At 52.4% G+C, this 22,776-nt stretch overlaps 2 protein-coding genes across 10 annotated transcripts in view; both read right to left on the bottom strand.

Moving 5' to 3' along the window:
- Positions 1–4,075, bottom strand: part of MTERF4 (mitochondrial transcription termination factor 4) — a 61,903-nt gene extending 57,828 nt beyond the window's left edge. For 3 of the 4 annotated variants that reach the window (XR_009351954.1, XM_059167457.1, XM_059167459.1), the window contains exons 1-3: positions 3,761–3,881; positions 2,230–2,725; positions 289–473 (exon numbers count right to left, since the gene is read on the bottom strand). Coding sequence is in view for 3 of the 4 variants with exons in the window: in XM_059167457.1 (XP_059023440.1) it covers positions 289–473; positions 2,230–2,725; positions 3,761–3,781 (702 nt within the window). In the remaining variant the exon portion in view is untranslated. Of the gene's footprint in view, positions 1–288; positions 474–2,229; positions 2,726–3,760 lie in introns of all 4 variants that reach the window. The other variant, XM_059167460.1, reaches the window with a different exon arrangement.
- Positions 4,076–5,541: 1,466 nt separating this feature from the next.
- PASK (PAS domain containing serine/threonine kinase) overlaps positions 5,542–22,776 on the bottom strand; it is a 37,351-nt gene continuing 20,116 nt past the window's right edge. For 3 of the 6 annotated variants that reach the window (XM_059167439.1, XM_059167438.1, XM_059167440.1), the window contains exons 10-18: positions 18,754–20,207; positions 17,695–17,876; positions 17,142–17,309; positions 13,052–13,177; positions 12,802–12,936; positions 9,904–10,103; positions 8,036–8,169; positions 6,763–6,909; positions 5,544–6,123 (exon numbers count right to left, since the gene is read on the bottom strand). In XM_059167439.1, the coding sequence (XP_059023422.1) occupies positions 6,044–6,123; positions 6,763–6,909; positions 8,036–8,169; positions 9,904–10,103; positions 12,802–12,936; positions 13,052–13,177; positions 17,142–17,309; positions 17,695–17,876; positions 18,754–20,207 (2,626 nt within the window). In that variant the 3' untranslated portion in view covers positions 5,544–6,043. Of the gene's footprint in view, positions 6,124–6,762; positions 6,910–8,035; positions 8,170–9,903; positions 10,104–12,801; positions 12,937–13,051; positions 13,178–17,141; positions 17,310–17,694; positions 17,877–18,753; positions 20,208–22,776 lie in introns of those variants that run through there. The other 3 variants (XM_059167436.1, XM_059167437.1, XM_059167441.1) reach the window with 3 other exon arrangements.

The following is a 22,776-nucleotide window of genomic DNA, read 5'->3' as shown; positions in this document are numbered from 1 at the left end:
GGAAGATTTTTAGCTCTTTTTAAATTAGCTACTTCAAAGAGAGACCCCATTTGGACCCTAGGAATAGGACTGGGTTGTTCATTATTAACAGCAGAAAAGCTGCAGGGTAGGTTTTCTGTAAAGAAGTGAAAGACCAGAGCTAGGTTCTCTCTGGCTGGTATATGCAAAGAGGATCTAAGCTTTTCAGCTCATCCACTCGCCCTCGGGGTGCCTGTGGCTTCTCTTTCATGGAAATGACCCTCACTACAACTAACATTACTTCCCAAATCCCCTACCGGTCATCCTCACCTGGAATTTGTATTCCAGTTCACCGGGGTCCTCCCGAAGAACATAGGGGCATCTGTGTAAAATCTTGGTCACCTGTTGTACCGTGAAAAGACATTTCTCCTTGAGAACACCAACAATGCTGTCAATGTCCCTCTGATGCATGGTGAAGATTTCAGGGCAACAGAGAAGCACCGTCTTTAGTTTCCCTGCAGAACATAAAAAAAGATAAGTATATAATTTTAGGATATTACAGAAAAACAAGGGGCTCACCACATCTAAGCCAGCATTTGAAAAGAGAAGAAGGATGCACTCCTCCCCGTTAGTGGCGGTTTCCAATGCCTGCCCAGGAGCACATGGCAGTGGGAGGGACCAGAAGAACACATCTCCTCACTGACCCCCTCCCTGCTATAAAAAGGAGGCCTCTTACTGGCCTCCCAGCTGAATGGCATAAACCTCTTATTCTTGGCTTCCTCCCCTTGCCCTCTTCATCTAAAGAATTTCCCAGGGGATCTACTGGAAGGAGCAGACAGTAGAAGGAGACAGTAGATTCCCCCACATGGGGGCTGCAGGTTTACACTTCGTTCCACAATAAAATAGTCACTGAAGCGAACAACCAATGTTCCTAAGATCTGGGAGCCCGAACTCAATGAAAAGGGAGTTCCACGATTGTTAGGGTCCGTAATCAAAGGAGCGAGACTAATACAAAGTGAAGGTCAAGCAAAGTTTTATTTCATGCCAAGCATCATTAATCAAACCGACCAGTTTGATTCTTTGTTTGACATTCGCTTTATATCAGTCTTGCTCCTTTGATTACAGACCCTAACACGATAATAATTATTAATACAATAATAACGAGAATACTCATGAGGCACAGCCACAAACATTAATGCCCTAATTAGTGGGGTGACCATATCTTTTATCACATTAGGGCAACACTGAGCAAAAGAGGTCCTATTAACGGATTAGGGTAACTGAGACTACCAATGGGAAATTGGGGCCTATGGTCTTCCCATGGATAGCTGGGCAAAATTCAGCACCTGGAAACTTAAAATCACTTATTTAAACTGGTATTAACAATCTTTCTAACAGATGAGCTACTCATTGTCTTGCTAAAATGTCTCTAGAATGACTTTCAGGAGTTTGGATTTTCCCTCTGCAGCAGAAGGCTTTGCTAAACTTCGTAACATGTAATCACAGCATATAACTATTAAATTTAGCCTTTTAGATTATACTGCAACAGGCAATCTGTCAAGAGAACCGCATAAGGCTATATTCTTCCTTATCTTCTGAAAGCCTCTGAAATACATCGCCAAACAACAGTATCTCCCCCCCCACCACCAACAATATCTTATCAGTAGGGATCAAAAAATGAAACAATACAGTGGCCCTCCTGGGGTCAACGTGCATAAGGATCCCTGGGACTCTCATGGGCTCCCAGCCCCCTTCTCCTCAAGGTCTACCCCGGGGATCCAATGAAATCCTAGAATCCTTGAGATGTGAATCTTATTGGGGGAATAGTCACTTCTCTGTTTCTTAGGAGTCTGGGACAATCTCGGGTTCCACTGGAACCCAAATCTTTACAAGGGACCTTATAGAAAGCCTTTGGCTTTACGTTGTACAGACAACACTTCAAGCTAAGGTAAATATCAATGACTGCATAGGTACGTGAACGTTACTGCCACACACTGACCTCTACCTGCTGAGCACAAGCACATACCACAGGCTCACCACCCATTCAGTGTTCCAGAAGCTAGGGCCCCCACACTGAGCAAACCAGACAAGTGCCCCCATTCCCTCTGGCAGTGCCATCTGCAGAGGTCACTGCTTCTCACCTCCAAGCCAAACCACACATTACTCTCAAGAACTTCCCCCAGAACCCTCCCCTAGCCCATCCCATCTGGGTTACTTGCCCCCCAAACCCAACTCCTCAGCACTGGACATAAAATCAGGGGCTTCTTGTACCTTCTCCAAGACCAAGCTTTCGCAGATAGCCAGAGCGCTTCTTCATGTGCAGTATAGGCAGTTTCAACAACTGAGGACTTTGCTTCAAGGCCATGTACACAGGCTCTGGGTTCAAACCCAAGAGTATTAATTCTGAAATGATGTCCAGCAACTGTTGAGTGTGTGTACTTGGCCACAGATGGAGCAATCCGTTAATGTGGACGTCACTGAAACCCATGTCCAGGAGGGAACTGATGACCTTCTCTCGCTCCACAAATCCTGGAGCCACAGGAGTCCTCCGCTTCTCAAGGGAGTACTGAGTGAAACGCATCCTGCACGCTGGTTCCTGCACGTACGTTCTGGATTCCACATGGGATAACTTCTCAAGGCCCCCTCCATTGGAGGCTGTGGTCAGTTTATACAATAAACATGGACACGTCCTTTTCTGTTCTCCTCGATGGGTCTGCCTAGCAACATGGGCCCAGGTGAGGGGGACCAGGCGGTGCCAGTCGAAGACCTGTGAGACACAGCACCAAACGGAGATCAGCTCCTCACCACTCCAATGCAGAGGAGACCACGGGATTCTGGAGCCATGTTATTTAGTACCTTGGTCCCACAGAACAATAGCAAGCTTTACAACAACCTGCAAACTCCAATCTGAGCATGAAAAGCCTGCAGAGAAGGCAGCGTTCGTACAGAGAACAGAGCATCATGACAGCCAAACAAGTCTCTACCAGCTCCTGGAACCCTAACAGAGGGGACATAGCAGGGAGGAGCAGAAGAGAACTATCCCAAGGCCAGCAGTAAAGGGCGTTTGGGTGTGTGCCGGTCCTTTTCCTCTACCCTCTAAGGGGCAGCGCCTGGTGCAGCAGATTGAATTGAAAATAGAGGAGCAGGAAGACAGAAACCAAAGTGTATCAGTATTCACGTGACCGCTCACAAAAGGGGTCGCACCCTAAACCTAAGTCCCGGCTCAACACTCAGGAAGCAGAGAGGCTTCTGCAGGAGGAACGTAGGAGATGATGTGGTGGTAAAACCAGGCAGGAGAGACCACCCTGGAGCCGCACTCCCGGAAGCCTGCTTTTCTGCAGAGATTGCGAATCTCCGAGAAGCCCTCAAGCCCTCGTTCTCTGTCGTTATGTCCCACGTACGACAGCAGGCAATCACTCCCAGGCCAACAGCGAGGGGGCGAGCTGGTTCCCACCCTGAAGCCCGGGACCTCACGCGCGTCCGCACACTGCCGACCCCGCCCCACAGGACCCAGCTCCACACACCCCGCGTCACAGGACCCGGAGCCACAGGACCCAGCTCCACACAACCCGCGTCACAGGATCCCGCTCCACAGGACCCCGCCCCACAGACCCCGCGCCACAGGACCGGTCAGATGCCCACGCCAAGCGCCCGAGCGCTCCACGCTCTCGCGCTCCCGTCCTATCGGCGCGCCCGCCGCTCCCTCCACCCAGCCGCCGGGAAGGCTCCGCTTGCCAGAAAAAACACCCGGCGGCGGCTCCTCCGCAACCGCGCAGAGCCCCAGCACCGAGCGCCACCTCACCTGCCGGCCGAGCGCCGCCATGGCCTCCAAAAGGCGACTCGCCGGTCCGCACTTCCGCTTTTCCCCCGGCAAGCGCTTCCGCCCTCGGCTGTCCGCATTCCGCCCTCCCGCTGGCAAGCGCGTGCGCGCGGAAGGCGCGTTCCGCCGCGGCCCCGCCCCTGCTCCTCCTGCCGGCGCCGCCCGGCTTTTTCGTCCTCCAGGGCTCTCCGCCCCGCACGGCAAAAGCACAGCGCCCTCCCTCGCACCCGCTCCGCACCGGTGCGGGCGGTCTGGCGCGTCGGAGCGCGGGTACGCAGGGGCGCGGGGCTCCCTCCCCGCTCGTTGGCTGCCTCCCCCTGGCGGGCGCTCCCGGCACTACGCCGGCCCCGCCCCGAGACTCGGAGTCGGAAACTCAGAGTCCCCGCCCCGCGGCCGCCGGGGAGGCTGGTTTGTTCGCCGATTGTCACTCCAGCTTTTTTCTTCAAATGTCCAGCTGTCGACACCTCGGAATAAACTTGTGCTTTACATTCGAAACTTTAAAGATCCCCTCGTGAGCCATCCGACCCCGGGATGGAGCCCGTCCGCGAGCCTAAACCGGAAACCGGCGCCGGGAGTGAGGCGCGGAAACTGCCGCCATCTGGGCTCCCAGCGGGCGCGTACGGAGACCTGCCGCCTGAGGCTTGACGCGGGGAACACCCTCAGGGCGCCGGACCTACTGTCACCCCGTGGGATGGATTTGGAGAACTATTTCTTGTAAGCCCGTCCCCGGAGAGCCAGCACTTGGCCTGGGTAGGGCGTTGTACATCTGTAACTTGTTAAAGGTGTTACAAGCATCGTAAATACTACAAGGAAAACACTTTTTAGTTTTTTCACTCTGGAGAAGAGTTCTTAGGATATCATGAAATTAACTTGAATTCTGAAAAGTAAACGTCACTTCTTACTACGCACTTCACAAAATGTGCTCCTGAAATCCACGACTCTGCAGCCTCTCCCCCTGCTACATCAGCCAGTCTCTCGGAGGGCAGGGACTCGTGCAATGAGTTCCAAAGGAAGGGCAGGGTGGTAGCCCCTCACCTCAAGGTCGGGAGTTAACTCAACTGCTATCTGGGCGTCCTGAGATATTGAGAGACAGCCGAGTGCTCCCCAAACCAACAGCAGAAAACGAGCACAGAACTTGACCAAAGCTGCATGGCCCATGAGCATTTTCCTGAGGACTCCGCCAGAGTCTTCAACCTGCGGAGAGTGAGGGCGTGGTGGAGAGCGGGTGGGGGTGTCTGGATTTTTTCTTCTCTTCTTTTCTTAGCAAGGAAAAGAATGAAAGGTTTCCCTTTTACTTCTAACCACTCCCTCCTCTCCAACACAGATCAAATAAAGGCTGCTTTGCACCTGCTCCTTGAGCTTCTTGATCCTGTTTCAGACAGTATGGGTTGGAGCCTGGAAGGGAGGAGACATCTAAGTGTGCTAGAGACCCCCAGGCACCTGAACCAGATGGGAAGGAGACAGGGGTGGATGTCCAGCACAGACGTAGGGCTGGATATCCAGAGGGTTGTGGGGAGGGCGTCAGGGTGAGCAGCAGGACCCAGACAGAGAGTGGGCTGGAGCAGTTGAGCAGAGGAGAAGGGAAGTGCCTAAGGACAGCTGGTCCCCACCCAGCCTCCTTAGACTGAACAAGGGGCAGGGGCTCGGGGCCAAACCAGGAGAGGGACCCCCAAGCTGATGGAGGCTGAACCCTCTCCAGTGAGGGCAAGTGCGGGTACACAAACGTAAATGAAACGCTTCCCACACCAGTATCGTGGAACAGTTCAGACAGTCATAGTCATGGTTCACTACAAAATTACTTTAATTTGTAAGTGTTCAAAAAAATAAGTTAATGAAATAGTCTGGTCATCTGGCTAATCAGTTCTACAAACTCCACACATGAGATGAGCACATGTCGAGTCAGGGGAAACAAACACACATGTATATATACAAAATCAGAAAGATTAAAGACTCTGAAGTTCACAAATAAAAGCCCTTTAACAGCGCAAAACTCAACCGAACACTAGAATGCTTTTCCAAGGTCATGTGAAAAATGAATTCCAAGTCTATTTATAAACCTAAAATCTGGTAACACCACTGGCTTTTGTCCTAGCACTTCTCAAACTTGCACGGGAGTTTTTATAAAGTGAATTGGGCCTAATGCTTGCGAATTTACTTCCTTTGCCTGGATGGGGCTTGAAAACACCTTGATCCCGAGCGAATGAAGAAGAGCAGCGGAGAACTGGAGTTGGCTCCTCAGGGATCTCCCGTAGGGCACAAGGCCCCTCAGGGCTCCAGCGCCCATGCCACCTCCCTGGCACACCTGCTCTCTGTCTCCAGGCTCACACCGGACAGCGCTCCGCTTTCTGAGAAAGAAGACGACAATGTATCGGTGTTAACACAAGATTCTAAGACACTTGCTTCTCTCTGATAAAATTTCTAGGAACAAAAGACATTGGCAGGGCTCTTGAGAACTCGCCTGACACTGCTGCAGTGTCCCCAGCCCCCATCAGGGTGCTGCGGGGAGTCTATGCCTGGACCCCCCAACACCAGCTGGGTCCACCCACCCTGAGCAGCGGCAGCCAGACACACCGGCCTACTGCCACCCACCTCTGCAGCCAGGAGCCTCATTGGAAGAGCCAGGGGCCCTTGGGTCCCCTAAGAGCATGTCACTCACTGTCTGCAGCCTTACCCTCCCCTTCTGCTGGCTTAGGCCACCTCTGGCTGCTCTCAAACCCTCTGGCCCCCGCCCCAAGCCCCTCCTCTGCGTGCCTCCTTGTCAGGGGCTCCCCTGGGTGCTCACCCACCTTCTATGGACCCAGTGATGTTCAAGGACCTCTGGAACAGAATCAAGCCCCATTTGTTCCACAGGTAACAAGCCAGCTACAGGCCCTGACATTTGTGTCCAGGACAGCATGGAGGAGGGAGCTGCCTCCTCCCCAGACCCAGGAAGATCACCTGGGAAAAATCTTCCTTACCTTCTTTGCACATGTCATGTATCTTACCTGGCTTGTTCATGTGACACACCTCATCCCAGGTGTAGTTAGCAAGATTTACGGGCTGTGTCACCCAGGGGTCTGTCACCAGCTTCTCCAGGGTGGTACGCTGCTCAGGGACAGGCTGCAGCAGCCCAGACATGAGGTTCATGAGATCTGGAGACATAAAGACCCACCCTAGGCATGTGGCCAGAAGACCAATGGTGGGTCCGGGCTTGGGCTCAAGAAGAACAGATCTCAGAGCAGCGGGTCCCAGGTCTGCCCACCGCGAGTACCTCCGACTAGACAAGAAGTGGCCTGGGAACCTCCACTGACAAGAAACTGGGGGTTCGGGCACACGGGCCCAGCTACTTGTGGAGACCAGCCACAGGACATGCTTGTCCCCTCTGAAATGAAAGCGTTGAGTTCAGGACCTCCCATACCCTGCTCACCTAACCTCCATGCAGAGCTTCCAGAGCTCAGCCTGCTGGCCATGCAGAGCCTCCAATGACATGAGGTTCTTGTGCTCAGAGGAGAGGGAGGCAGCCACAGGCAAGCCCTGCACTGTCACCCCGGGAGGCAGCATGGGCTCTAAGAGCCTCAGCCTTGGGTCTAGATTTGAGTTCCATTTCCTATAACAATGTGGGTGTCTCCTCAACCAGGCTGCTCTGACCTCACCATCCCACAGGAGTATCTTGAGAATGCAGTGAAAGAGTACATGGAATGATTTTGTGCATGAAACAGCATGTTGCAGGAAGCACGGTTCATGGGAACCCGAACTTTAGCAAAGGTGCAAAAACCCTCTTCTAGGCTGCTAGGGACTGAACTGTCTCCACACCTGCCCCCACCCCTAGGTGAAGCCCTAACCCCCAGTGGCGCCTGGGAAGTGGTCAGCGTCACATGAAGTCATGAAGGTAGGCTCCGTGATGGGAGTAGTGTCCTTATAAGAAGAGAGACCAGGGGCACATGGGTGGCTGCGATAAGTGTCTGCCTTTGACTCAAGTCACGATCCCAGGGTCCTAGGATCGAGCCCCACATCAGACTCCCTGCTCAGCAAGGAGCCTGCTTCTCCCTCTCAGTCTCTGGTCCTCTCCTCACTTCTGCTCACGTGCTTTCTCTCTCTCTCTCTCAAATAAATAAATAAATAAATAATTAAAATCTTAAAAAAAATTATCGTGAGGATTTAGTCACATTGAAGTTACCCTTCTGTTCAGATTAGTGTTTGACGACTAGAAAGAAAGCAACGAGGCTATCAGCATGGACAGAGTCGCTGTGCTCAAGGAGGGGGACCAGGCGCCCTTACCTTCCGACACCAGGTATGGGGGGTGGATCGTGGCCTCCATGGTCTCCTCCAGCTCACAGAAGGGGTTCTCCTCAAAGATCAGCGTGTACAGCGTGACCCCCAGGGACCACATCTCCAGCTCTGGCCCCTTGTATCTGCAAGGGAGAGGTGGCGGTGGTATTCGGGCCATACTGGGGCTCGGCTCGCCCCACATGCGGCCCTGACAGTGGCCCCCAGCGTGTTCTGTGGCCCTTCTCAACTACACCCTCCATTCCAGCACCTCCACCCCAGCCAGCCATGCTCCAGCCACATGCTGGGGAGGAAACAAAAGCAAGGCTTCATATCCAGGCAGCTGAGAGATGCCCACCACCAGATAAGAGGGTGTATAGCACGTGAGAGCAGAGCGCCTCCTGATAGGGGTGGTTCCTGGAGGAGGTGGAGAGAAGGCACAGCAGAGGGTAGGCTCCAGTCCTCAAAGGAGCAGAAGGAGGGTCAAGGCAACAGCAGCAACCTAGAGAGGGTGAAGGAGGCGGCAGAGGGGTCCAGGCTGGGCCAACTGGGCAACCGCCTGGGGACCAGGGTACAATGGGGCCCTGCTGCCATCTTTTGTCAGTGTAAGGATGGACCTCACCCAGCTCCCGTGCACTGGCACCTGTGAGATGGCAGCGCTCTTACCCTAAGCCTCACAGCTGCCCAAGAAATGGCAACTTCACTTTATAGAGAAGTGGGGCACTGCAGCCGAGCTGCCCGGGAGCTGGCTGGTCACTCAGCTCTGGCCCAGAGATCAGAGACCACGGAGTCAGACAGCATGGCTGAGAGACACTTGTGAGCAAGGAGAGGGCCCAGGACATCATGAGGCCGGAGACCAGGATGGGGGGCAGTCAGGAGGATAGACGTGAGGAACGTGCAAGACAAGAGGCCGTAGGAGCGATGGCAAGAAAACCTCCTTCAGCACTTTGTTTTCATGTTGTTTAGAGAGACGTCAGGGCAGGTGCTCCAGAAGATGGGGACACCCTGGGGAGGACCGGAGGTCTCTGAGCAGCACTGAGAGGCACCATCACCCTGCGCTCCCCCATGGGGGCATCCCAGTCTGGGTGCAGGGGGTGCGGCGGGGAACAGACAAGCCACACAGCACATGTTAGGGTCCTGTGGACAGGACAGGTGGCCCTCTCCAACTCCAATGGCCACTACAGGACAAGACAGCAGCCAACAGCATGCTGTGGGCACCAGGCTGATCAAATTACATCTTTAGAGAAACTCCCAAGGCCCTTCCGGGACTACCCCCTTCAATATGTCCTATTGGTGGTTCTGGGTGCACATAGAGACAACAGGAGAAGGGTTTCCTGAGCATCGCCCAGGGCCCCCAGCAGCCTGCAGGCTCTGGGGCAGGGACACGCTGTCCCCCTGGTGGGAGCAGGAAGGCCAAATAGGTCCAGGCCGATGTGGGTCCTCGGCACTTGTGCCTTTGATGCTGGATGTCACGGGCTGCCAGCCCAGCCACCTGTTACTGGAATTGGCTATTGTGCCTGTCATCGCCATGACTAAACCCAGCTGAAGAGAGACCCTCTCCTCCTACTTGAAGAGTCTCAACTTTTGGGCCTCCTATCCTGATCTTTCATCTTATTCTCAAAGATCCAATTACATAAAACTCCAAACACACATAAGAGTTGAGAATGTAACACTACAAAGAGCAGTGGCCATGGCCTACCTCCCCTTAGCCCACCATAGTTTGCCGGTCAGCCCACTTGGGACCAAGACCTTTATCAACACTCCACAGCCTGTGTCATGAAGAGGCACCAGCGGAAACTGTTCTCCCACCTAAACACCAAGCAGTCCTGTGGTATCCCCAGAAGATGTGAGGTCTGGCCACAGCCTGGCACCGTACGTACGGGTTTCCCATGAGGACTTCAGGGGCACAGTACTCGATCGTCCCACAGAATGTGTGAAACAGCCTGCCCTTCTCCAAGTAGGCGGCAGAGCCGAAGTCGATGAGCTTGATTGTGAAGTCCTCAGCAATGACAATGTTCTCATCCTTGATGTCCCGGTGAATGATGTTCTTGGAGCGCAGGTAGCCCACTGCTGCCACTAGCTGCAACCAGGCAATTCAAGGAAAACAGGCGTCTAAGATAAGGACTAACTTGAAAACAGGACAAACAACAAAGAAAAACACCTCTTATCTAATTCCTCAAGAACTAGTGGCAGGAAAGAATCCTGGATATGCAGACCCAATCCAGCTCAGCCGCCATGATGCAGGTCCGGGCGGGCTACACCCCCAGCAACAGCATGCACCAGGGTGGGATTCTTCCTTAAAATTTCATTATTCTCATTAGTAGCAGTAAGGACACTCAGCACATTGTTAAGTATACAACACATTAACGTTAGCTATGAAATAGGACTTCGTCTGGCGTAACTGACACTTCATGCCCTCCCACAAACACCCCACTTGTCCCCCAGCACAAATACGTGATTTTTGGGTTCTCTCCGTGTGCTACAGACAAGCGTCACTCACCCCTCAACACACAGAGTGACAATCTCGGGAGGAAGGACACATGGACCACAAGCAAAAGCTACAAAGACACGTGGTGGGTGCTTCCATGAGTGTGGTTTGGTTGTGAAATGGGAGACGGCCCTAGAGAAAGACTGAGCATGACACCTTTGGTTCACACAGAAGGAAAGTGTCCTGCCCAGAGTTCATGCCACATTGAGGGGCAGAGTTGAGAGTGGAAGCCACGTCTCCAAACCCCTGCCTCTGATCTCTAGCGGTTTCTCGGAGGGCAGCCCCCGGCATCAGCCACTTGAGCCCCAGCATGCATGGGGTTCTCGTCCATAGGCATGTAAAGTGATTCCCCTGGAAATGGGCTTTGTTCCAGCAAGCCAAGTGCAACAGTCCCCACTCTGGAAGGGAACAGTGACAACTGCTGTCTGTCCAGACCAGAGAAGCCTACACAACGTCTGATGACAGAGATGAACATAAGGAAGCTTCCGGTTAAGTTTCAATGAGATGAGTAAAATTTATGACTGTATTCACAATTTGGACACCAATCATACCAATCAACATAGTGTCTTCACGGACATGGTCATTTTGATTAGAGACAATTTTATGTTTACAAGTGAATACCCTTGAATCAGAGGCTATAGTTAATGGTGGGTTAACTGTGCCCCATTAATTAACTTACAACTAGTAAACAAATACACATTTACATGCACATATATGCAAACAAAAACGTACCCTCATACCGATCTACACAACCATGCATGCACAGATACACACGTGTGCACACCCAGACACTCACACGTATGTACATAAACACACACACGCACACATACATGCCAGGGTCCAGCTGAGAAGAGAAACTGCGATGAACGTGAAAATTTCATGGAAGCTTATTAATAGGCAGCAAGGGATTCACCACAAAGATCTGAAGAGAACCTGAGTCCAGATAGAGAAGCCCTTCCTCCCGCAGGCCCTCAGGTACCCCTGTCGCCCAGTAGAGCTCGTCTGTGAATGGCCAGACACATTGGACCTGGGGCTGGTCACTGGCACCGTTTGTAGACACTGGCATATGATGATATTTTTCTATAAAATTGTGAATCCCTACTTACATATAATAGCACTTACATATATAAATTTACAGAGGGACTACTTGGAATAGACTTTTTTAGAAAGTATAGGACCCTATAATTACCAAATCAATTACCCCAGAATTAACAACTCAGAGAAAGCAGCTTTCAACAAGTAACTCTTGTTACATCTTAACAGTCTGCCTGCCGTGAAGATTTCAGAAACAAATTTTTACCATGCATTACAATAGGCGGGTATATAATCTTGCAACACAGAAAGAGGGAGAAAGGGGACAGTCTGAGCAGAACCATGATGCCTGAAATTTATAGATAGGTGCCTGGGAAACTTAATATCAGAAATCCAATAGCTTCTAGGAATTTATAGCTCTGAGTAAGAAATGTCAACTTAACGCAAACTGGCATTAGATATCAAGTCCTCACCAGGAAACAACTGGTGAGCAAGTATGGGAACAGTATATATGAATATCCCCTTTCCAGGTAGTTCTCCATTGTTTCCAGGGAGCTAAGAATAGTCTGGGACACCTAACCTTCTCCTAAAAACTCACAGGAACAACTGTCTCCTCTCCACCCTCTTCCCAGCCTCTTTATCTCCAGGATGCCTTTCTATTTTGCTTGTCACTCTCCCATACCAACAAAATAATAACTGGACAAGATCAACACATAAGCAAACATGAAAGAGACCAAAATAAACATTGTGAAACAAGGTTGCTAGAATCTCAACCTTTCCTGATTACCTCACTTAGCTGGACAGCAGGACTGCTCTTATCCACTAAGCACAAGACCATCCCATACACAGTGGGTGCCTCAGAGGCTCTTTTGGACTGAACGCACAGCCTTCCCTCATCAGCCCTGTAATGATCCTTGCATACAACTTAGCAATGGTTTCTTGCTGAGAGACGAGGGCTCAAATCAGATGCACAGGCCTCGAAGCCTAACCTGATCGCTTCATTGCCTAAGTTTTGCAACTGGTGTGGAAACTGTATGAATATAAGTAAGTTTTAGTCATTAAACATACTTCTCTCATCAGTCCAGGACAGCATCTGGGCTCCCCCATGTATCTTAATATAGATCTTACTCCATAAAATCCAAAATCTGGAGGCTAGATCCCAGCTCACAGAAAGAAGTACATGTGAGCCATCACATCGGCAGCCCCGGGACCCCAGCCCAAGCCCATGATCTCCCCAGCATGGCTCCAGCCTGCTCACTTGTCGGAAGATGTAACTCGCCAGGGGCTCATCAAGGTTGGGATGGAGGTCAATGAAGGCAAAGAGGTCCAGACCAGAGCCGTGCTTCTCCATCACCAGCTGAAAGAACCCTTGGTTTTCAAATACATCCAAAACCTGGAAAAAGACAAAGTCAAGTCTGGGCCTGCTGAGGTGCCCTCAGGACAACATATTTAACAACAGTTCATGGGAGTCACGTCAGGGTACCACTAAATGACAAACGGCACCCCACCTTGATGATATTGGCATGGTCCACCCTGGACAGAATCGCAATCTCCAAAGTAACTTTCCCAAGTTTGGGATCCTCGATCCAACAATCCTCCAAAACCTTCTCCTTCTTAATAAACTTCACCACCACCTATGAGGAAGATAGGGGAAAAGTGGCTGCCAGCGTGTCTCTGGCACTCCATTGAGTGTGGCGCCTGCCGCCAGCTCCGCAGACACAAACCTTGAGTGGGCCTCCCCCTGAATCCCAGGGAAGGGAGAGAAGAAACCCAGCCCGCCCCCACACACAGCACAAGGAATGGAAGGGTGAGGCTGAGGAGACGGAAGCGCATGGTGGAGTGGCCATGAACTGGGCCAGAGACCTAGGGGCAGGTCCCCCTCAGAAACCCCATCACCCCCAGGTCACAACTGAGAGGTAGAGCCCTGATAGAGGAAATGAAAGAGGAGGTCGGAGAACTGGAAAACAGAAACTGAGGCTATCAACCGCATCGTCTGAGAGCTGAGGGGAGCCCAACAAAACCAACAGACAAAGCAACACAAGCAAACGCATCACAGGACACAGGAATTTCACAGTGCTGAAAGGCCGCATATCAGGGAGACGAGCACCATAAGCCACTCAGCAGAGCACTGGTTGTTGGGGAAGAATGGCCATGGGGCCTGGGGGCACACAGTAAGCAGGAACTGCAGGTCAGGCCCGCCCCACGCTTCCGCTGGAGACCCCATAAGATGACCCACGAGTCCAGCCCGATGAGCTCACCATCCACGGTGTGGACAGCCAACACGTGTGTGCTGAGCTCGGGTGAGCAGGGACGAGGGGCCCGGCGGAGGGGCAGCCAGGCAGCGGGAGGGGGCACGCAGAGGCGGGAGAGGCAGAGATGGGCATCCGCAGCGCCCAGTCAGGCCTCACGGTGACCACGCAACAAAGGGGATGGCTCAGCGCCAGCCATCAGTGCTGACAAGCGGTCAAATCCTGAAGATGGTGCCAAGAGAGGGCTCCCTGATTCCAAAGGCCAAGGAGGCACGTGAGAGAAGGCAAGAGGACGAGGGAAGCAAGGCCAACGTCCTGGCACCCGGGAGCGTGGACAGGTGGGGGGTGCGGAGGCCAAGGCTGGAGGCAGAGAGGCCTGCTGCCCACCCCACTGCGGGGTTCAAGGAGGGGCGAAGGAAGGCTGCTGCTGGGAGCCTCAGAACACAACTACAGGAGGCTTTGGGGACAAAGTACAGAGCTAGAAAGAAGGAAAAGGATTAACAGAACAAAAGAATAAATCCTCTTGAGGTAAAGAAAGCTTTAAACATTCAGATCAAAGTATTACCAAGTGCCAAGCATGAATAAAGAACACACACACACATAGAAATACATCCTAAGGAAATTTCTGAACTCCAAAGATTAAAAGAAAAAAACTCAGAAAGAAAAAACACCAGGTTGCTCTTCACAAGCATGCTAGAGGCCACAGAGCAGAGGTCACGTTCTCAGAGAGAAACCGTGTGGATCGCCACAAACACATGAGGGGAACAAACCAGTCAGAATACGTGTGAGGACATGACATGTGACACCCACATGTTATTAGTAACCAATATTCCAGCAAACGAAAACTAGACACAAGAGGGGCACCTGGGTGGCTCAGTGGGTTAAAGCCTCTGCCTTCGGCTCAGGTCGTGATCCCAGGGTCCTGGGATCAAGCCCCGCATCGGGCTCTCTGCTCAGCCAGGGAGCCTGCTTCCTCCTCTCTCTCTCTGCCTGCCTCTCTGCCTACTTGTAATCTCTGTCTGTCAAATAAATAAATAAAATCTTTAAAAAAAAAAAAGAAAACTAGACACAAGAAAGGCAAGAAATCAGATACGGAAATAATGCAGGTTTCAAAAACTCACCAAAAACCACAGAACACGCTGAGAGAAATATAAAGATCTACACACTTGGGAGAGACACTCAGGTCGTGGGTCACCACAACTGCTTTGTGAGGATAGCAGTGCCACCAACTGCCCCACGGACTGAGCGTCCAGAACTGTGCTCTGTCCCCCAATGGTGGGCCTCACCCTTACGGGGCCATGTTCTGATGGACGGCTTTCCAGAATCATCTGCGGGCCTCATAACACTGAAGCTGGCATCTCTGGGCTCTGAGATGCAAAAAGACTCGTGTGTTTCTTTTCAAACCAAGAGAAGAGCTCCTAGGTTTCTTTCTTCTTCCTTGAGGTCTAGAGGTCTACAGAAACCCTATAGCCTTTCAGGTTCCTGACTCAATCAAGAATGGAGCTGCCTCACAGAGATTAGAGACAGCAACAAAAACTTGAGAGTTAAACACCCTATAAACACGTGACAGCAAGAGCAGCATACACCACGGCCTCAGGAAGGCGACCAACGTGGGCTCAGAAGACGTACCCTGGAAGCGCCCTGTTACTTAGTAACAGTCCAACAACCATGTTCAACCCAATACGCTGGAAATATAGCCAAATTAACTCAAGGAAAGTATAAGAAAACAAAACACATATTTGATGAATAAAGCAGACAATTCTTTAACAAGTCTAGCAAAGATGAGAGAGCATGGACACAAGAATCAGACCAGCCAGGGGCACCTAGGTGGCTCAGTGGTTTAAGTCTCTGCCTTCAGCTCGGGTCATGATCTCAGGGTCCTGGGATCGAGACCCTCATCAGACTCTCTGCTCAGCAGGGAGCCTGCTTCCCCATCTCTCTCTGCCTGCCACTCTGCCTACTTGTGATCTGTCAAATAAATAAAAAAATTTTTAAAAAAAGAATCAGACCAACCAAGGGAACAGAAGCAGCCGCAGATATATCATTGTACGTGCTAATGTGCAAAAAGGCTTCCAACTCTACCAGCCTCTTGCAACTTTGATATAAAAAAAAAGAAGAAGAAGAAAGAAAACTGATGCACGAAATATAAATTTTAAAAAATCCCAAGTAAAAATATTAGCAAACCAAAAGAATTATTATAACCAAGGATTAAAAGAATATTATAACCAAGGATTGGTTCTATGGGTATAAGTTGATTAGTGTTATTCATTATATTAATAAAGAAAATGAGAGTATGATCATTTCAACAGAGGCTGAAAAGACATCTGATAGAACTCAATACTCATTCTTCAAGAAAAATTTCAGTGAGCTGAAAATAAAATGAAATATCCCCAGCAGAAGATCTCCATCAAGAACAGAACAGGGGTGCCTGGTTGGCTCAGTCAGTTAAGAATCTGCCTTCAGCTCAGGTCATGATCCCAGGGTCCCAGGATCAAGCTCTGCATCGGGCTCCCTGCTCAGCAGGGAGTCTGCCTCTCCCTCTGCATGCGTTCTCTCTCTCTCCTCTCTCTCAAATAAATAAATAAAATCTTTAGAAAGGAGCCACAGCAGCTGACGATGACCGGGCAGAAGAGCCGACAGCTCACCTGCTCCTGAAAACGGCCCTGTGGGTCCCAGAGGCCGGGGGGCTACAGACTACATAGAAGGAAAGACAGAGCTGGCCCCCTGCAGGAGACTAGCCACTCACCTAGAACATCGAAGGACCCACGGGAAACATGTCAGAACCAGGCAGACGGGTGCAGGAAGGAAAAGCGTTAACACGGACACTCAGCGGGTAAAGGCCAGCGGTAAGTGATCAGACCCCATGCGGTCAAAGGACCCCACGCACGCATGGCACCCCGAACTCAGCAGGCAGCACAGGAACAGTTGGGTAGTGTCACAGTATTTACAGGGACAAGCAAGAGTGCCACCACATTAACTCCCTCAAATCTCAAAACGCTCAATTACAAGTGCAATCCCAACAGGACTTGAGAGGAGGGCAGCTAGGTCTCCGCCTGAAAATCTACCCCCAACATCAGCCTCTGAGTGAAAGGACACAGTGTGAAAGGACACAGTGAAAGGACACTTCAGCATGCATCTGAAGTGGTGAGCAGGACGGCTGGGCATGGTTATGTGTGCTGGCGGAAGGGCCCTCCAAGGCCAGAGCCCCACCTGGGCTGGCCCGTGTGCTGGGTGCTCCACAGAGGACTCCTGTCACAGCAATCCAAGAGTTTGGACACAGAGGCACTGAGGCCATGGCTGCATCTGAGCAGGGTCCCCACTACTGAATGCGGCCCAAGAGCCCGAGTACCTCCTTGTTGGCTTCCTTGTCCACTGCAGTCCAGACGAAGCCAAAGGCACCGCTGCCCAGCGGGCTCAGCGTGCTGTACTTGTGGGAGTATGCACCCTCACAGGCCGCCAGTCCCTCCAGCTCCATAGCCTTCGGAGGCTCCTCAAACCAGGGCTTGCTTCTGAGCATCTGTAGATGAAATGGGATGCCTGAGGGGCCACATGTGACCAGAGGAAAACAGGGAAGAGCAAGCAGAGCCATGTCACCAGTCCCCTATTCCCGCACCCTGCTCCTCCTGTGTCCTAGGGGGGCTGGCCTGAGAAGTGCTCTCCTAGTCCACCCAAACTGGCGCACACACCAAGACCCCACCCAGCACACAGGGCAAACTGAGGTTTCAAATCTCACGTATGGCTTCAGACTCACCCAGAACACCAGCAAGCACAGGGGAAAAGCCCTAGAAGGATCCTCCTCCCATCCCAGAGGAAGCAGAGGAAAGAAAGACAAAAAGGCCAGGCAGGACCCCTTCCCACACCATGCAGTAGGTACGAGGCAGGAGCTGAGCACAGACCCCTACCTCCCCTACGCTGGGTCCAGAAAGCTCGCACATGGAGTGGCTGGAGCTGGGCAGGCTGGCCAGGAGCAGGCGCGTGCGCGTGGCTGAGTCCCAGTGGCTGTGCAGCAGGTCTTTCACGAGCCAGCAGCAGAACAGGGTCGAGGAGCCCTGGAGCTCCACCCGCTTCACCTCAAACTGCACACCTGGAGGGCAGGGGAGGTCAGCACAGCAGCGGCAGCCCGGCCCGGCCAAGGATGCAGTCCCCCACAGTACCCACACAGGGTGGGGCGGGGACACCCACACTTGGACAAGGGAAAAGCCTGGAAACCCGCATTGGACACCACCCCCTACCCTGCACCACGTCTGCCTTCTGCTGCCAGGTCTGTGGACGGCCTTGACCATGGCCACACATGAACATTCATACGAGGCCATTTCCTGCACATGCATGGGTATTTTCACAGCCTCCAACATATACACCAGAACAAACATGGGGTTATCTTTAGGGGGCATTTACAGGGGATTTTATGTTCTTTTTGGTGTCATTTTCTAGTCTTTGTACAAATAACATATAATATTTGCATAACTTTTTAAAGTTTAGGGGGAAAGCCTGAAGTCAGCAGTAAGGACACAACTTGGCTAACGTGACACGGATCTGCTAAGAAGTTAGGGAAATATGGAGAAAAATACAGCAAAGATAATCAATCAGCTCCAAGAGGCAAGTAAAGGGACATGATCCTGACGCCCCTCCTGGAGCAGAATGCACCTGGCAGCAGCAGCTTGAAGCCCAGTAGCACACGAGGGGCCACCCTGGTTGACCATGGTACACACAGTGGCTTGCAAGGAGGGACACAGAAGCAGCTGGGACCGCAGGCTGTGCCCTTCCCATGCACTTATAACTCTAATCCCTAATTTTTCAAGAGATGACCTATCACTACAAAACCCTCACACTACAGCTGAAACTATTGGTGGGGGGGTTGTAGCGGCATCAGAGCACAGGACAAGGAAGGCCCCGCCCCGGCCATGCCATGCTTCCGTGGCAGCTTCCCCTGGGGTCTCCAGGGCAAGCCCCCCAGCACATACTCAGCTGAGCTCCGTCCCGGTGGTGGCAGCTGCCGGCATAGGTCCCCTCCTGGATCTCCTGGCGCACGCAGGTGGCCCCAGATGTTGCTGGGCTGTCCGTTCTCACAGGCGTTGAGGTGACCTGGAAGCTCAGCCTGGGCTCCTCTGCTGGACACACATCTACGGGGCCAGCCCCCAGCGTGGGAAGGATACAGGCATGGCTCTCTCTGCCGCTGACTGCATAGTGTTCCGAGGACACCAGACACATCTCAGAGGGCTCTACCGGATCCGGCACCAGATGGCTCTCGTGAAACTGCCGAGCCTCCCCAAGATGGAAGTAAGTGCCGGTCAGGAGCAACAGTTCTCGGTCATCCAGAACATCAGATCCCCGCCGGTGCAGACCACTCAGGTCTGCATCAGAGCCCACCGGCAAAGGAGACGGCGTCCCCACAATCTCCATCGTGGTGCAGGAACAATTGGAGGAAGTTCGATCTGTCCATTCATCGAGAAAGAGCTCCTTGAGGTTCCAGGAGAAAGAATTCCCATCAGCCTCCTGGGCCTGTACTGTGTCTAGGACACCAGGGAGGTCCGTGGCCAGAGCATAGCAGGCTGAAGAGCTGCCCCCTCGGCTAGACAAGCCTCTGCTTCCCAGGTCACACAAGGACACAGAAGCAGAGCATCGGGGGTGATCTGCTGGGGCCAGCTCGGTGTAGGAGACACCCAGTGGTCCCACAAGGCTCAACTTGGACAGCTGCTCCTTAATCAAGCAAGTCTGTAGCTCCTCTCGGTCATTCTCCACAGCCACCCACAGCTCATCTAGGGCAGGTGTGGAGAACGGGAGTTGCGCTGTCCCAGGGGGGCTTCCTGACTGCGTGCTCTGCTCACCCCCATATCCAGGGCAGGGCAGCAGGAGGCCCTCCCCTGCCAGCTTGCCTGCGGCATAGGGCTTGGACATGAGGGAATCAACCCAACAGTTTGAATGATGGGCACTGCTCGAACTTGTCCACTCTGGCTGTGCCTCCAGATACGGCCTACTCATTTTAGCTTGCCCGCTCCTGCCCTCAGATGCTTCACGGGAAGCAGACATCCATGTGTCAACTGGGTCAGACCCACTTCTTTCCACAAGATCCTGTCTCAGGCTCTCTGGGGCTGCAGAATCCTCTTTCTCCAAGAGAGGATTTGGCTGGTCTTTGGGTGATGACTGTTGAGTAAGGGCCGATGGGCTTCCTTCTGGGATGGCTCGCTGGTCCTCAGATGAGGACCATTCCTGGCCTGGTGGGATTCCTTCTGGGATGTCTCGCTGGTCCTCGGATGAGGACCTTTCCTGGGCTGGTAGGCTTCCTTCTGGGATATCTCGCTGGTCCTTGGGTGAAGACCATTCCTGGGCTGGTGGGCTTCCTTCTGGGATATCTCGCTGGTCCTCAGGTGAGGACCATTCCTGGGCTGGTGGGCCTCCTTCTAGGATGCTTTCCACTCTGAGAATTATAACATGGATGACGTAGTTACTTAGGGGCCACGGAAGAATCAAGAGGAGAGATCACATGGATTGCCCTGTATTAGAGACCAGCACAAAGCATTTAACACCATAAACTAAGACCAACTCACAGATAAGTCACCATTTGGTGATGATTTGGCCCAGATGCTGAGCACTGAGCACCCAGGACCATGTGCTCAGGGCTTTGCTCAGCATTCTCATTTCGTGGTGCATGGGGCTCCTGACAGCTGTGCAGCTGGCCTTGGCCCACCCACAGGGGGTCTGGGGGTGCGGGCAGGAAGGAAAGAGATTGTGCATTCTTTGCACCATGCAATGGTGACATGTGACTGGCTACAAATGCCATCAGGGTCACAGCCGACAGGAAACAGAGTCTGGCACAAGAAGGAGGGGGCTGCAAGGGCAAGGCCTCATGCAGGGCAAGGGCTGACTGGTTCCTAAGAGCTGGGACACAAGCTCACAAGCATGCTTAGCAGGGAGGCCACTGAGGGAGAGGCCACCTCAGAGCCAAAGGGCAATCACAGAGCCCAGGGTGCTAGGTGGAGGCCCCCCCCATTGCAGCAGGCCTGGCCATGGTTGCCCCACATGACAGATCCACTGAGCTCCTGCCTGGGGTCAGCCCCAGGCCCAATGCCAGCACCAAGACCCACAGAATATGGCCATGCCCAGCCTCACCAGAGGCAGAAGTGCTGGTGACCAGAGGTTTGTAAAGAGGCACAGAGGAGAAGGACCCAACACACAGTCAACACACAGAGGAGGGAGCTATGAGCCAGGCACTGAGGGGCAACAGCAGTTTTCTGGGAAAACTGAGAGGTGGGACAAGGGCATGCAGAGGTCAGGCAAAAATCATCTATGTCTCTTGCTATATCTCTGTATCTCTATCCATTCGTCCCACGCCACCCCAGGAAATGACCAGCCATATGCCAGTCCCCAGGGAACAGCACATCTTTTGTAAGGTCAGAAGATGAGGCAGAAAGGTTTCACTCCCCTCTCTAAGCAATGCAGCCCACCCCTCTGCAGTGGGCACACAGAGTCGGGCCCAGGGAGTACAGAGAAGCCCCCTGATGTGGGCACATGGGGGTTAGGCCCCAGGGCAGTGTGGAGAAGCCCTCCGAGGTGGGCACGTGGGGTCAGACCCTGGGCAGTGCAGAAAAGCCCCAAGGTGGGCACGCGGGGTCAGGCCCCAGAGCAGTTCGGACTGCCCCTCCGAGGTGGGCATGTGGCATCAGGACCCAGGGTGGGCAGGCTGACCCTCTGAGATGGGTGTGTGGGGTCAGGCAGGCCATAGGTGACACTGCCCCCACATCCCATCCCTACACCTCCCCAGAGCCGGGAGCATCACTAAATTCTGGCCAGGGTAAAGACTAGAAGCAATAAGTAGGCTTCTGGGAGAGACTTTAAGTACAGGGGAGGCTCCTCTCCTCCTCCCTCTTCCACTCTACTCAACTGCCTAAGCAGAGGTGCCATGAGGACCTGAGACACCCTTGAGCTTGTCTGAGAGGCGATTCACTCAAGGTCACAACACCTGACCTACAGTCTAACAATCTTGACTTCATTACCAACTGGCTACAAGCAGTAAGGCTGAACTCCCAGGTCTCCTGGGAGAACTGGGGAAGAATCAGGAGCTAGCACTACCCCAGTCCCCTGGACATAAGACACCACTTACATCATGCTTCTGACCTGCCTTCCCACCTGCCAGTCTCACTGGTTTACTGTGCCAGCTCATTTTCTGCTAAAGAATTATGTCTTAGGGATGAGCCTTCAAGTCTTTTGCAATGTTTGCTGCGTGAGTGATGAATGAGTACGCAAGGGAATAAGTGAGTGAATAACAGAATGAATGAGTTAGTAGGTAAATGAGCTAGCAGTGAGTGAGTGAATGAGGGAGTGAGTGAGGGAGTGAGCACATCAGTGAGTGAATGAATGAGGGAGTAAAGGAATAAGTGAATGAGTATATGAGTATGTGAGTGAACATGTGAATATGACTGAATGAGGAAGTGAATGAGCATGAGCATGTACATGTGGATGGTGAAGGAATAGAGTGAATGAACAGGTGGGAGTGAATAAATGAATAAGCAAGTGAATAAGGGAGTAAATGAATGAGGTAGTGAATGAACATGTGCATAAGTGAATGCGTGAAATGGGGACTGAATGAATGAATGAGCTTTACGTGAATGAATGAGAGAGTGAGTGAATTAGAGATTGACTGAGAGAATGGGGGAGTGAATGAGTGTGTGCGTGAGTGAGGGAAGGAGGGAAGGCGGGAGGGAATAAGGGAGAAAATGAATGAGTGAATAAATGAATGAGGGAGGGAATAAGGGAGGAAATGAATGAATGACAAATGAGGGAGTGAATGAGGTAATCAGTGACCACATGAGTGACCAGGGAGCCAGCACCAGGGCTTCTGACAGTGACGCGGAGCTGGTGCAGAACTTAATCACACCATGCCCCACCCAAGAGGAATGAGGACTTGGCTCATCTGGTGGGACACGCTGGTGCTGTCTCAGCAGGCACACAGCAGTGTGCAGAGCGGCGGTCAGGGCAGAGCACACAGG

The sequence above is a fragment of the Mustela lutreola genome, chromosome 3 (assembly GCF_030435805.1).
Source record: "Mustela lutreola isolate mMusLut2 chromosome 3, mMusLut2.pri, whole genome shotgun sequence".
In the NCBI taxonomy this organism is placed as follows: Eukaryota; Metazoa; Chordata; class Mammalia; order Carnivora; family Mustelidae; genus Mustela; species Mustela lutreola.
Note: the sequence above shows the minus strand (reverse complement) of the source record. Positions and strands in the feature narration are given on the sequence as shown.